Genomic DNA, 15861 nt, shown 5'->3' with positions numbered 1-15861 from the left:
CTCAGAAGTCATTTTATGCTTAACTATTTCATCCCAATGTAATACCATAGATACTATAGTCAGTACCCAGGACTGTATTTAGTAATGACTGCCTATGTCCAGGAGGGTTTTGGGCACTAACCCAGTGAGAATTTACAGTGCCCTATCCACTCATCCAGGTTCCTCTTAACGAGTGTCATAGAGGTGCTCTGTTCCACATAAATTGGTAGCTTGTTCCAAAGACACGGCAGTCCTTGGGAGATAAATCTGTCCCTCCAGCATGTCCTATTTAAGTCACAGGCCATATTTAAGTCCCTAGAATGGGTAGCCCTAGACCCATTTGATTTATGGATATGGAGCAAGTTCATAAGGTGTGGGTCTTGGATTGCTCTGTAGGCCAGACATAAGTCTCCCCTAAGAAGTCTATACAATATGGAATATAGTGACATGGACTTTAGTCGGTCTGTGTAAGGCACATGTTAGAGCCCCTTGATCTTTTTAGTTAGAAATCTCTGAGGTCTGTCTAATTGCTACAGGTGCTTAGTATGATACATGCTGAATGGGGCATTATACTCAATTATAGGCTGGATGAGTACCGAATATAGGGGGGGTTATAACTTATTTTGCCCTTGAGGTGATGCCTTTACTAATCATGTGTGCCATGAGGAAACCCGTCCTTACCACAGTAGACATGTGATGATCGAAGTTAAGGTTGCAGTCAACCTGTGATCCCAGGTCCCTTACCACTTCATGGGTACTTAGGATATTGTTTTGATTTGATAGTGTGAAGGGACATTGTGCTGAAGGGAATGATGATGCATTTCTTTGCATTCAGTTTGAGACCATGACTAATACACCAGTCATTGGTCAGTGTGAGACCCTCTTGAAGTATACTGACATCATTTGGGGATTCAATGAGTGCACCTCGTTTGGAGTCGCCTGCAAACCTGGTAAGCCACAACCCCTTAGTTTTGACCTGAACTACTGAGAAGTATATACTAAACAGTAAGTGGCCCAGCACTGACCCCTGTGAAACCCCACTGGTAACAGGTCAGCTGGTTAGTGAGGACTCACCCACTTTTATAGTGTGTGTCCAGTTTGTGAGCCAGTTGGCAACCCATCTTACAATGAAGGAGGTTACATTCAGTTTGCTAAGTTTACCAGTAATGCCTGAATGTGGGATTGTGTCAAAAGCCTTTGCCAAGTTGAGGTATGCTGTGTGCACAGATTTTCCCTCATCAGTGGTCTTGGTCACCCTTTCAAAGAAATCCACCAGATTTAACAGGCAGGATCTGCCCTACACAAAGCCAAATTGGGTAGGATCAATGGTTTGGATGTCACCTATGTCTTTATTTATGGGGTCCATAATGACATTTTCCAAGGCCTTGCAGATGAGGCTGATTATGCTTATGGGTCTCTAATTCCCTGTGTCTGTTGCTAGGCCATCTTTGTGGAGGGGAATAACTGTAGTTGTTCTCCATTCCAGAGGAACAATGCCTGAGGTTAGACTATGATTGAAAAAAGATATATAGTGGTGATGCTAGTTCATGTTTTAGCTTGTTTGGAAGACACCCTGGGATGTCATCTGGTCCCATAGAGGCTGTGTTTTTTGCCTTGGGCAGTGCTTTGAGGACCTGCTCTTAAGATAAGTAGGGTGGGGGGAAGTTTGGGGGAGGGTTTGCTGTAAGTTAGGTGGGGATAATGGAGTGAAATTTTCCCCAAACCTATCCGGTAGCAGGTTTGCTATCTCTGTGGGTGTGATACCATTGGCCAATAGTTCTGCACATGCTTGGTTCCTGCCTTTTAGGTTATGTACGTAGCTGTAAAAGGCCTTACGATTATCCTTGGCAGTACTTGCTAGGTTTCTATCAAAGAAGATCTTGGAGGATCTGACAAGTTGTCTTATTTGGCTATTGAGGTTGAGAACGGCGCTTTCCGTTGTTGGGGTCTTGCCATTCTCTTCTTGGACAACAACGTTTTCTATTTGTTCTAGAATTTGTTGATGCTGGAAGTCCACCATGGCAGCTTGTTTATACCTGGGACTCTGTCTTTGTTTCTTTCCAGTACAACCAAGTTTATATACTTATGCAAGTGATTGTACAGAACTTTAGTGTAAACTTTGGTGTAGTTACCACTTCCAGTTTAGTGTGTGGCTTGGAATGTATTTATACCTTCACCTAGGAGGGTATAGTTTGCTTTGGTGAAGTTTTTTAGTCTGATTTATTCCTTTGTGAGTTCTGGTGTTAGTGGCATTTCGAAGGTGACTGATTTGTGGTCAATTGTAACTTATGAGGGTCCAAGAGTTGCAGCAGTGAACCTGTTTGACATGTTGGTGAGGACCAGATCTAGAATGTTTGTTCCTCTTGTTGGGGTATGGACAATTTGTTCCAGGGCATTTGAATTCACAAAGTCAAATAACTTTTGTGCTAGTGAGTTTGGGCTAGTGTAGATTTCCCAGTTGATAGTGGGATAATTGAAATCCCCCATAACAAATGTGTCAGTAAAATTTCAGTCTGGCTAAATAGGTTTCATGGGTGTCATGACCCATGGAGGGGGATCTATAACTGGCTATGACTTGAACGGGGATCTTACCCATCATAACCTGGACCTGGAGTGACTCCATGGAGTTGTCTAGTCTAACTAGACAGGAGGTGAGTTTATCTCTAATATAGACTAAAATACCTCCTTTGTTTTTTACATGTTCATTCTGCAGTCTAAAGGTGTGGAAGGCATTGTAGTCTTTCAGGGCTGAGGTACTCTCTAAGACATTAAACTAGGTTTCTCTGACTGCACAGACATCTACACTTTCTAGTGCCATTTTCAAATAGCCTTTTCATCCATATTAAGGAAATTTTCTCTGTGCCCTGATTTAGTGTGCACTCCACTTAAATGTTATATGCAAAGTTGTTATTGTAATATGTCTGTAATTTTTATTGTCTGTACATTGATTTTGTTATACTGGGCCTTACTGTGTGCTTTGAACTGTTGAGTTTTGGTTTAAGTTGTTAGTGCCACACAGCACTCCTCTGATGGTGGTGATATCTTCCAGCCTAAGGATTCAAGTGAGCTCGCTACCTACATATTATTTCCATCCAGGTTGTCTGATGCTATTTGTCTGGTTGTTACTGTGTGATTGAGCATAACTGCTTAAATAAAACTTCACTGTGAGGTCTGCCTCTTTCAGATGGAGTTGTAAGGTTCTTTAACATCCAATTTGTATCTGCAAGGTTTTTGTAATAGTTCCAATTTCACAACAACTGCTTAAAGCATTGCATTTACGTTTCTCTGGGCACTACTATTACTGATATTCTGGATTCTATGTAAGCATCTCTGGGGCTGGTCTCTATTATATCTGGTTTGTTAGTTACAGCAAATGTACTATAGTTAACTGTAGAGGACAGTACAGTACAGAGTGAATTTTGTAAAAGTGTTTTTATTTGCTATACAGTGTTCTACTTACTGCCTCATGTCTACATAAACTGCTTTGTTTGCAGAGCAAATTTTACTTAAGTTAACTGATATGTACTATGCTGTTTTGTTTTTATTCTTAAACTTGTATAGGCTACCTTAAAGGGTTTACAGTAACCAATGTTTATTTGCATTTTGTAAAATGATTTACTGTATATATTGTGTTCTACTTCTGCTTCCTTTCTGATACTTCTGCTGCACTAATTTATCTCCCTTCTCCTAGAGCCTTCTACTTTCCCTTCTCACCCCCACATCTTTGTTATTCCTTCGCTCCCTTGAAGCCCTTTTTATTAACAACCCTGTCTCCTATCCTCCCTGTCTAGTTCTGCTATTACTATGCTGAGACACTATCTCAGCGATCCTACTTTCTCTGTTCTACTTCCATCCTAAACCACCTGTCCTAACATTCCTTTTTTTTCCTGTTACAGCTGTTCTTCTCAAATTCTCCCATCCCTCTACAGCTATCTTGTGACAAGAAATACAAGACTCCATGTCTCACCTGCAGGGAAACTGTTAGTTTCAGTAATATACCTGGTGTACTAGGTAAGTTTATGTGTAGTGAAACACTTTAGTGCTTATTTAACTAGTGACATGCTCACTATCTCAAACAAATAATGTTAAATTCCCTATTCCTTACCCCTGAACATTCTCCCTCCATTCTTCTTCTCTGTTTTTAGCAACTGTTAATACCAGGAGCTGTAAAACTGTACAGATCTAATAAAGCAACAAGTGATAGGTTGCTATTTCCTGCATAAGTTTCTTACCGCAAGGAAATGCTCACTCTTAACTGCTCTACTTTCTTTAGTTACACATTGCTAACTGATTGTTTTTATTGTGGTCTGGTAAGTTGTCTCAAGGTTTCTGCCCACTCCGTTCACCCTCGCTTCACTTGGGCTGACTCCGCTCCCCTACCCTACCCCTATTCCCACACACTCCCACATCAATTACCTTTGTAACTCACCATCTTAACCCCATGTTCCCTGATCCCCAACTTCCTGTACATCCCAAACAACCACAACCTACCCCTCTTAAAGTAACCCCTTCCACCTCTCTACTCCCTACACCTAACTCCTCCCACTCTTACTCACGACTCCCATTACTCCTCCTCTAGCTTACTTTTACCATACAACTTCCCTCTATCAGACATCTATCCCCTTTCATATTCTCCTCACCCGCCAATGTGTTCCTCCTTTTCTTCTTATCTTTCTTCTTCTCCTAAACAACCTCACTTCCTACCACATGTAGCTAAACCCACTCCTCTCTACTCCTACCTCCTCACATAACACAATTGACACCAACACCTCTCCCTTTTCACCCTCACTCCTCTCCTGTACCGAATCTGAATTCAATCTCTGTAAAATCAAACTGTTTCCAAAATTCCCTTCACTCCATAGATTTAAACAGACATTTCACTCACCCTACCCCTATACATCACTTCTCTTCCTCCCACTAAACATCCTTCAACTCTCAGGTGACACTCATCCAAACCATGACGCAAATTCTAACTCACCAAGTCCTAACTATACCTCACAAACACTCCAGCTGGTACCTAAATCTAGTCTCAAACATCCCTCCTTCTCTTCATTCAACATCCATATCATTCTTAACAAGATAACTGAATTCCACACCTGGATAGTCCAATACTCCCACAATATAGATACTCTCTCCAAAACATGTCACAAACCACATAATGTAGACAAAGTATCCCTCCCCCTGCACCGGCTACAACATTCTGCACCTGGAAAGAACACACAAAAAGGTGGAGGTGTTACCATTATGAACTCTCCCCTGCTATCCATATCTCCCTCAACTACCCCCCTTTCACCCAGCTGATTTCATTAATGTCAACTGCAAACTCAACTACCACAAAACTCTAATGATAGTCACCGTCTACATACCCCCTGGAAAAGGTATACCCATATTAGAACAAATCCTACAGTAGATGTCTGACAATATACATAATGAAACAATAATACTAGGTGATGTTATTATCAATTGGCTCCCCCTTATCTCTAACTCTCCTACCACCAGCATAAACCTATACGGATGCACCCAACTTATCTCTTCACCCAGTTTTCTTCATAAACTAACAAATACCAGCTCTGTACTGGATTGGATACTTGTCTCTAATCATACCTCTCAATCTCTTTGACCAAGAAATCTGGACAAAGCCACAAAAATGGGGGGGGGGGCAAAGGTCCACAAATAGGGACACTTTTTAAATATTGGTCTTGTAAACTTAGAAAGTTAATAAAATAGCAGGTTTACATTAACATTGATTTTCTGAAGGATAAGAAGTTTGAAAATCAAATGTCTTCCATTATTTTCTGACTTCAGTCCTCAATGACTTGTCAGTGATTTTTCTGAAAACCACAATTTTATCAGAAACAGAATAGAAATTTGAGTCAAAAATCTGGACATTCTGTTAAAATCAGGATTGATAAGCCTGACCTCTTATCACTACCCTGAATCCCTACCAGAACCATTCAGTGACCACTCCCCTGTACATGTCCAAAGATTCTCCCCCCCACCTCTCTAGACCTCATACATTTAAAGAGTGATGAAAGCTAATCAGTTTCGACCCAGATACATTCAATAATTCTCTCTCTGCTATTGAGGGGTCTTTCCTTTCTTCCATACCTCTAGGTCCATCTTTCTAAACATTCTGAACTCTCTTGCCCCTCTCAGAACTGTCAGAGTCAAATCAAATCAGGATATTCCCCTTGGCTCTCTAACTCTACATGGTCTTTTATCCATAACAGAGATTGTGCCTGGAAACTCTGGACTAAGACCATATCTGTCACACACTACCAACAATATAAAGAACTCTGAAGTCTAACCATAAAACACATAATCACTGACAAAAAGAGATAGTAACTCTCACCCCAAGATACTGAACCCAGAAACCTTAACAAATTTTGGAATACTGTCAACAAAATTCTCCACTCTGGAAATCCTTCAAATCCCAGCCCCTGCTCCAATAACACACCCCTAGAAACTGCTTTGATTTTCAATTCATACTTCATAGATACCATCAGCAAACTTATGCAAACTGTCCACCTAACAGACCCCACACCCCCTACTACCCCCCGACTGCAAAACAGTCCTTTCTCACTAAAACCCATTCCAACCAACTACATCAAAAAACTTCTTCTCAAACTTAAACCATGTCCCACTTCTGCTGACAACCTGCCTCCTCTCTTCCTAAAATCTGGTCTTAACTCCATAGCAAATCCTGTCTCCATCCTCATAAACCGCTCAATCAGTGAATCCACTGTTTCTGTCCTAGGGAAAAAGTTCCACACCATACCAATCCACAAAGGTGGAAATTCTGTTGAGCTCTCTAATTATCAGCCTATTGCCATAATCTCACCCCTCTCCAAGATTCTTGAGCACTGCATTTATAAACAAATCTCAGCTTATCTTACTCATGAAAACCTAATTACCCCTACTCAACACCACTTCCACCCCCACCACAGCAGCACTGCACTTATTTCCTTTACTAACTCCATCTTCCTAGCCAGAGACAATGATAAACTAGTGTCCTGCATCTTTTTAGATCTCTCCAAAGCCTTTGACACTGTCTTTCACTCCATCCTCCTCTCCAAACTCTCGTAACTCAACCTCTCCTCAGCAACTATCTCCTGGTTCAGTAGCTACATCACAAATGGACTGCAATCTGTAAAATGGCTCTCTGCTCTTTCTCCTTTTCTGCCCACCAAAACAAGCATCCCTCAAGGCTCTATTTTAGGACCCTTCTTTTAACATCTTTACTGACCAACTTCACACATCCTGTCCTTGGTCTTCCCTCATACAGTATGCAGAGGACTCCACCATCATTTCTATCGCTGACAGCCCCACTGACTTACTAACCCTGACACAAACATCTTTCAACCTCACCGAATCATAGCTTGCTAACAACCAACTCATACTAAACCCTAAAAAGACAAAACATCTCTTCTTCCTCCAAAAATCCCTTTACCATCTTAAATCTTCATTCACTGTCTCTTCCCTTAACAGCACTGCTATCAAAAGTAAATCCTACACTCAACTGCTGAGAGTAATAGTGGATGATCAACTAATATTTCACCTTCATGTAATTTCACTGCATCAAGGAAACCCACCAAAAGCTTGGTTTAGTCTATAAAAACAAAAAGTGCCTCACACCAGGATTTCACTAGCCCAAGATTACCTTCTCTCCAACCTCTTTTACAGCTCTCAAATTTTAACCAGCTTACAGTCCTCACTACTTTCCAAACTTGAAACCACCTAAACAAAGTTACTAGACTTGCAGCCAATCTGACCTCAAGATCACACCACTGTCACACTCTCCAGACACTCAGCTGGCTAGAGTTTCCTAACCAACTCTTATTTACCCAACTTTTCATAGGTTCATAGGTTCATAGGTTCATACTAGGCTATCTGCCCTAGGGCATTTATAAGCCTAGCCAGAATGTGTTTGGCTTTCGCCATCCATTTTAAATTTATTTTGCTATGCCCTTTTTCGAGGTTAGTATACTGTGCCTCTGTCTAACAGTGACACAGAAGTGATACCCAGGGTAAACCTACGATCTCCCATCCACTCATCAAGATTCCTCTTGAAGAGAGTCAATGAGGGACTCTGCCTAACCTGGACTGGGATTTTATTCCAGAGTGAAGGAGCCTCTGGGTTATGAATCTGTCCCTCCAGCATGTCCTATTTATTTCAGTGCTGAGGTTCAAGTCTCTCGAGCATGTAGCTCGATGGGATTTGGATTTTCTGAGGTGCAGCATGTCCATTAATTCTGGGTTGGACATGGCTTTATACGTCAGGCACAGATCGCCTCTGAACAGGTGGTATGCCACTGAGTAGAGCTGGAGTTTCTTTAACCGGGCAGCATATGGCATCTGTTTGAGCCCTTTGATCCTCTTGGTGAGGACTTTTGGGGTCTTTCCAGTTGCTGCAGGTGTCTGGTAAGGTACATCCCAAAAGGGGCATTGCACTCAATTATGGGCCTGATGAGGGATGAGTAAAGAGGCACAATGACCTCCCCTGATCTAGATGTGAATCCCTTCATGATTAGGTGGGCTATATAAAATGTTTTTCTAACCACTTTGGCCACGTGGTTGTCAAATGAGAGATTGCTATCAACTTGGGTCCCCAGGTCCCTAATTACTTCTTCTGTACTTAATGGATTACCACCTATGTGGTAATTTGTGGGCACTTTGTTTTTGCCAAAAGGGATGACTATACACTTTTTGGCATTTAGCTTGAGGCCATGGCTCTGGCACCAGTTGTCTGTTTCTATGAAGCCCTTTTGGAGGATGCTTGTGTCGGCTGGAGAGTCGATTATGGTGCCCAGTTTGCAGTCATCTGCGAACTTGGTCAGCCACAGTCCTTCCGTGTTGGCCTGTACCTCCGAGAAATATATACTGAACAAGAGAGGTCCCAGGACTGAGCCTTGTGGGACACCACTTGTAACTGGTTTGGAGTCTGACATGGCTCCAGCAATTCTAACCATGTGGGTTCTGTCCTTGAGCCAGTTTGCAATCCATCTAGTGACATAGGGGTTTATATTTAAGCTGGTGAGCTTATCTATAATGCCCGAGTGGAGTATTGTATCGAAGGCTTTTGCGAGGTCCAGGTAGGCTGTGTGGACCACCTTCCCCTCGTTAATGGCCTTGGTGACTGTTTCAAAGAAATCAACCAGGTTTAAGAGGCAGGACCTGGCATTAACAAAGCCGAACTGGGTAGGATCCAGTGTCTGTAGGTCCCCAATATCTTTATTTATGAGGTCCATGATAATCCTTTCCATAGCTTTGCAGACCAAGCTAGTCAGGCTTATGGGGCGATAGTTTCCAGGATCCGTTGAGGCGCCACCTTTATGGAGAGGGACCACTGTTGCTGTACGCCACTCTTTGGGCATATATCCTGAAGTAAGGCTGAGATTGAACAGTAGTTTTATGTTTGGGTTTAGCTCTTCTTGGAGTTCATGTAGGACGCAGCCCGGGACACCGTCTGGTCCCATTGATGCTGTGTTTTTTGCTTTGGAGAGGGCGGCTCTTACCTGAGCATCTGAGATGTCAGGGGGGCAGCACTCTGCTGGGATAGATATTTGCCCTTTTGGTGGGGAGGGGGGGAGACGTTTGCGCTGAACCTGTCAGCTAGGATGTTGGCAATGTCTGTGGGTTCAGTGTATTTTTTGTCATTTTGAACTAATTCTGAGCATATCTGGGAATTACCACCCAGGTTCCTAACATAACTAAAGAAAGCCTTGTGATTATCCCTAGTATCCTGTGCAATTTTTCTCTCGAAGCTGGCCTTAGACAATTTTATGAGTGCCCGAAGTTTTTTGCTAATACTGATCAGTGATGCCTTCCCTTTTTGGGATTTTGCTCTATCATTTAGTAGCTTCCTCCTTCTATTGTATAGTTTGTTTATGGCTGGGGTCCACCAGACAGGACGTCTGCCTTTGGAGGATTGGGTCTTGGTTTTATTTGGGATTGCATGATCCATGCATTCCTGAAGGTGTTCATAGAATGCGTTTATAAAGGATTCTGCGGTCTGGGCCGTATTTTCCACAGGCCCGGGGGCTTTGAAGAATTCCACCTCGGTTTTGAGGAGTGTGAAATTTTCTTTAGAGAAGTTTTTCACTGTGGTTTTCTGGGCAGGGGTTGGGGTTGGGATGTGAATATCCAGTGAGATTAGTTTATGGTCTGATCTTACCAGTGAGGGATACACTTCTGGTCTGGAGCATAGAGTCCCCATGTTGGTGATGATCAGGTCCAGTATGTTTTCCCCTCTTGTGGGAGTGGTAACAAGTTGTTCCATAGCATTTGAGTTTATAAATTCGCCATACTATTTTGAATAAGCCCTCCTCTTGCCCTAGCATCTCTTCACTTCTCTCCCTCAATAAGCCCCATTGATCCCTCAGAAGCTCTGACCAATGTCTCTTACAAATTCACAAACCTAAAAAATCTGTTAGATGGAATCTCTACACCTACTTCCCTGCTCTTGCATGGAACAAGCTCTCCATGAACCTTAGAAACATTTCCTACATCCACGAATTCAAGAAAACTCTCAAAAGGTACCTTAATATCATATGGATTTACCTCTGTAATTATCCCACATACCCCTTTCTCTATCACTATCCTCTCTATTCCTCCCTTCCCTACTACCATAACTCACTTAACAACTGCTTTGTATTGTACAATTACCCTGTGAAGTTACCCAGTGTGTTATGTAAATTCAAATGTTTTATTGTATATTCATTGCCATGTTTTTTTCTTCAATGTTATAATGTATCTTACTGTATTGTACTGTGCAGCTTTATCTACATTTGCTTAACTGTTTTGTTGAATATTTTACCCTGTATTCAACTTCAATTTTGTAAATTTTTCTTGCTTACTTGTACTGTGGAGATTTACTTCTTGCACCTCCACTAAAAGGGCTTTTGCTCAGTTGGACTATCCCGATTAACAAATGTCAAATAAAAAATAATAAGTAAGTGCTTCCAGGGAGTACAGTTTTTGGTTTAAGCTCCTAGCATTTAGCAGCATGACCCTTATTTTGTTCTGATTGGTTAATTTCATGTAGGTAATGTTTTTGAGACCTTGACAAAAAAAGGCACTATGGGGGAGACAAGAGCCTTTGCCATCAGCTGAAAGCCTAAGGATGTCAGGTGCAAACCATCTCTGGAAAAGCAGTGAGGTTTGTCGACCATGGCTTCCCAGGCTGACAGGAACTGGATATGATTCCCTTGTACTTTAATACTTAATAATTAAAACATATTAGTTTGGCTATTGCAAAAGATAACCAAACAGCAAGTATAACAATAGCAGTAACTGTTCCCATGGATTATACTTATGCTAAACAGCACCTGAGCAATGCACTACCAGATTATTTCATGTCATACGTAACACAGCTCACTCAGGTGATAATTTAGTTCATCCCCTACTGATATTCATCCCCTACTGATAAAGTTTTGGCACAAAATAGTCTTCATATCGGCTCATTTTTTTCAGGTATAAAATAACTAAATAAATCATAACATCTCACCGTGATTGTAGTGGGCTGTTTTACTGAGCATTTAAGCAGGTGCATTAATCTAGTTTGCTAAAGCACCTTTACTTGTGAACAATGGTAGAAGATGTAACCACACTGCAAAAACTCATTTAATTTACAAAATCTGATTGCTGCCTGATAAAGAAATACAGCCAGTTTTCAGCATGGCACAAGTATTAAAGAGTGGTTTGAGATATGTACTAAAAGCCTTGTTGAAGTAACTATTTACACGTTCTTGCTATTTATTATGCTGAATTTTGTACTATTTAAGATTTGTTCAGTCACAGCAAATACTTCATCTAAGTATAGCGGAGGTGTTCCTTTTAGCTTCCTACGTTTTCCACATTTAACATTTATGGCCTATCCACTGAGACATCACTGGCCTACTTACAGATCAGTAATGTTTGTACCTGAGACCTCCTTACAGAACATGTTTGTACCTGAGACCTCCTTACAGAACAGTAATGCTTGTACCTGAGAAAACTAATCACCATTTGTTGTTCTTGCATCTGCTGTTTCCCTTGTAGGCAGAAGATTGTCCTCATTTGACAGATGAAGTTAGAAATGAAGTTGATTCTTCTGAAAATGAAGATGGCAGTGAACATGAGAATGACATATTTGATGATGCCAGGTAAACTGTGCTTACAATTCAAAGTTTTGTGCAAAAAAGAGGAGATATTTCCTTTGTTCTGATGAAAGCTTTAAAAGACTAGAGCAGGTTGCATAGTGGAGAGAATGGTGTATACAATGCTTACTTTACAGTGATGATAAAAATAGGTCTGATTTTACATCCTTTAAAGAAATGCTGTGGTTTCATAAACAAGAGAACAAGAACAGGTAAACACTTATGAAATTCCATGGAGATTATATGGATAAGATAGCAATAACCCATGGCTGGGTGTGTGTAATGCTGGTTTTATCCACAGTTGGAGTGATTTGGTCACAAGAGCGAGCCCCGGGTGGCCAAACAAAGGCAACAGTGGGTAAATCCAGCATTACCCACACCCAACCATGGGTTATTGCTATTATACAATTACCTTATTTAAGAAAAAAATACACATTTTTCTTAAATAATGCCTTTGTATAATGGCACTGTGGTATTTTCCACATTTTTTTCAGTATGCTGGGCCTTCCTTGATGTACTGCGCATGCATATGGGACTTTCATTACCAAACTTACACAGTACATCGGTGCTTTGGAAAGCAAGCATAAAGATGGGAAGATCTCCATTGTTTTTTTTTTTAAGAAAAAACAAACTGTAACCTTTCAATAGTTTAGAGGTAATAGAGAGACAGAGGAAAAATACAATGAAAATCAGGAACATTACTTTACTTTTGCAGAACGTACCTGAATTTCCTTGTATTTTCTCTGCCCTTATATGTACCTCTGAACCGTTCAAGAAATGTGAAGAAAGACATAAATACATTTAGAAAACTGTGAGAATATTTGTGCATTGTGTGAAGAAATGAAAGTCTGAAACTAAAATGTGTATCATTATTTAGTGCCTTCATTCCTCAGTGATTTGTCAGAAAACCACAAATTATATGAGGAACGAAGGCACTCTATAATGACATGTATTCCAGTTTCTGACTTTCTTTTCGTTAGACTCATGCCTCTACCATATAGCAATCAAAAAAAGTCTGGCCGCTCAATGATACTTCAACAACGGGTCTTTTTTACGCTGGTATATGCTTATTTTCGAATGTTAATGGTCATTCATTGTATAATGTTGAATAAACCTGAGACAGGTATATTACACAAATTACAGAGTTGTTGTGACTGCTGTAACATACTAACAGAGCTCTAACACTTCCCAGTTCCTGGAAATAGTGCAGCTTAAAATTCGGAATAAATAGCCAGTAGAAACTTTTTTATGGAGAATGAATCAAAGATAATTGAGTTAATGGACACTGTCTGCTTTGGCTATAGAACTGAAGAAATGTGATGCTTATACATGAGTAAATGTCCCTTACTGCAACACTGCAGTTTAGTAAGTTTACTCGATACTTTGTAACAATTGTGTAAAGTTAATTGTCAATCTAAAGTATAAAGCATCAACAAGAGGGTGTATCTCCAAGGTGCTGATGACATTCATCTTAATGTCTTTAGGACCTTAATGTTGAGAAATAATTTCCTTTTCAGTACTTAGGTGCACAGCCTTCTAATTCAGATCTCTGGAGGCCAAAATCAAGTAAATGCAGAGCTAGGCAAATCTACCATACAAAAAAAAGCAAGATAAGCCCGAGGCTTTCATTCTTCTCAAATAATCTGCTTTATTTATCTTAGATAAATGTTTTTATCTGAAGATCTTCATACCTAACAGTAGGGAATTTTAACTTTTAAACATATATACTTTGTAAAAGCCTCACGATGTGGATGGTTTCAAAGTAGCCCAAAGGAGGGAGTGGTCTGGGGTTTGCTTGCACTTAGATGCAATAGCAAAATGTGAGAATAAAGGCAGACCACGGATTGGATGAAAGTAACACCATCATTTGTATATCGATTATGGATTGTTACAGATAATTTGTAAGGTGAAAACAGGATAAGGGCAGCTGTAAAACCTCCAGCTATATTAGTTCCTGTAAATACAAACATTTTCTTAATGCCAATAAAGTGGGAAAAAGTGAATAGCTCTTCATTTGCAAAAGGGAGCACAAATATGAATATGCATCCATGGATATATTATCAATATAGCAGTACATGTTTTACTTATAGTCATTTTTCGTGGTTATTAGTGAGACAGTAACTGTTACACCAACTGTCTTTGGTTATTAGTTTACTTATGCATTCAGCTCATAAGAGAAGGGATCAGCTTGCTTTTACAAGGTTTGTGAGTCCCTTTAAACCAATTTGCGATGAGGTTTATAGAAAGCAATTCTTTAATATGATGTGTTGAGGATATGAGCAAAAATCAGATAAGTACATAGAGGGTGCAACCTAACACTGATACTCGGAAATAATGACATAATAAATCAGTTTTCTGTTGTCAAACAACTTTGGGATGTGATCACTATTAATTTTCATATTAGTCAGAAATCTTTGTGGCATAGCAATTATAATGTTCTTATCACATCAGGTACATTAGTTAACACTATATATTCCCAGCATAGGGATATACAAGTTCATTTGTAGTATACCTTCAACATATGGTACAATTATATTGTGCAGTCACTACAGTTTCAATGTATATTAAAATACATACATTAGTATTGTGGAGCCTTTGACACTGCTTTTGGATTGGTGATTTGAAGCAATTCTTTAAAGTATGAGGAGGTTACAGTCATTCGTTAGATGTTCTGTGCTAGCTGCATTATTATGCATGTTAGCCTTTTCTACATCTTGTCTGAATGATGTTTAACTACTCTGACTCAAGTAAGAACCATGCAACTGCACACACCATCATACTCCAAACTGAATGCATGAAGACGGTTAAATTAACCATCAAAAATTGTTCTTTAGCTATCCTGATAGTTATATTTTGACTATATACAGTATTCATTTTAGCTGCAGTGGTAAAATTGTATATATTTTGACTATAGGTAACATTTGTTTTTTATATACAATATTCATTTAACCTGTGGTGGTAACATTGTATATATTTTGACTATAGGCAACATTTGTTTCAGTTGAGTTGGTGACATGATATTCGTGTACAGTTTGTGTATAATGTTTATAACCCAATATAGAAACATCTAATTGCCCCCCCAAATACACATTAAGATGCAATTAAGTTAATAGATTATGTAGGACACATGATTCTGACAAGGTATTATGGGTGATGTGCAAACTATAGCTGAATACATCTCTGTTGGACCTTTGCACCCAGATGTAGGATGTCCAAGTGGATGTGTGAATTGCACTATGTTTGCTTTGTATTGCCTGCCAAAACAACTTGAGCTAAAATGGCAAAAAGAGGCACAAGTAACATAGCAAATGAGGACTCCATTTTTCTACAATAATTAGTACAGCAGGGCAATTATTGTAATGTGACAGCACAATGTTTCTTCAGTCCCAAGCTCTAACATTTATGCACACCATTAATAAAACAAATATCTTGCCCATAGCCTACGGAAAAGGTATTCTACTGCTGAGAATGTATTATAACATAATATTCATTGCACATCTAGTTGATACACTGTCTGGAAAACATAATGCATATTGAACATAATTTATATCACCAGTGTAAGCCACTGCTGTCACTTAATTGTCTAGCACATTTACTTAAGTTCCATACTCATATAACTACATTTTACCAGTGTGACAAGGCTAACCATAATAGCAAGTAATAATGGGTAATATAACTTCTGGTACTGTTCAAGAGTGGTATATGAGTGTACTGTTATAGTTTCACAATCTATCACAGTACTAGC

At 39.9% G+C, this 15861-nt stretch overlaps 1 protein-coding gene across 3 annotated transcripts in view; it reads left to right on the top strand.

Moving 5' to 3' along the window:
- Positions 1-15861, top strand: part of LOC122815179 — a 1312396-nt gene that overhangs the window by 1080222 nt on the left and 216313 nt on the right. For all 3 annotated transcript variants that reach the window (XM_044087461.1, XM_044087460.1, XM_044087462.1), the window contains one exon: positions 12019-12122. In XM_044087461.1, coding sequence (XP_043943396.1) covers positions 12019-12122 — 104 coding nt within the window. The remainder of the gene's footprint in view (positions 1-12018; positions 12123-15861) is intronic.

This window comes from Protopterus annectens, chromosome 11.part0 (genome assembly GCF_019279795.1).
Source record: "Protopterus annectens isolate FY-2018-M chromosome 11.part0, PAN1.0, whole genome shotgun sequence".
NCBI classification, from domain to species: Eukaryota; Metazoa; Chordata; order Ceratodontiformes; family Protopteridae; genus Protopterus; species Protopterus annectens.
Note: the sequence above shows the minus strand (reverse complement) of the source record. Positions and strands in the feature narration are given on the sequence as shown.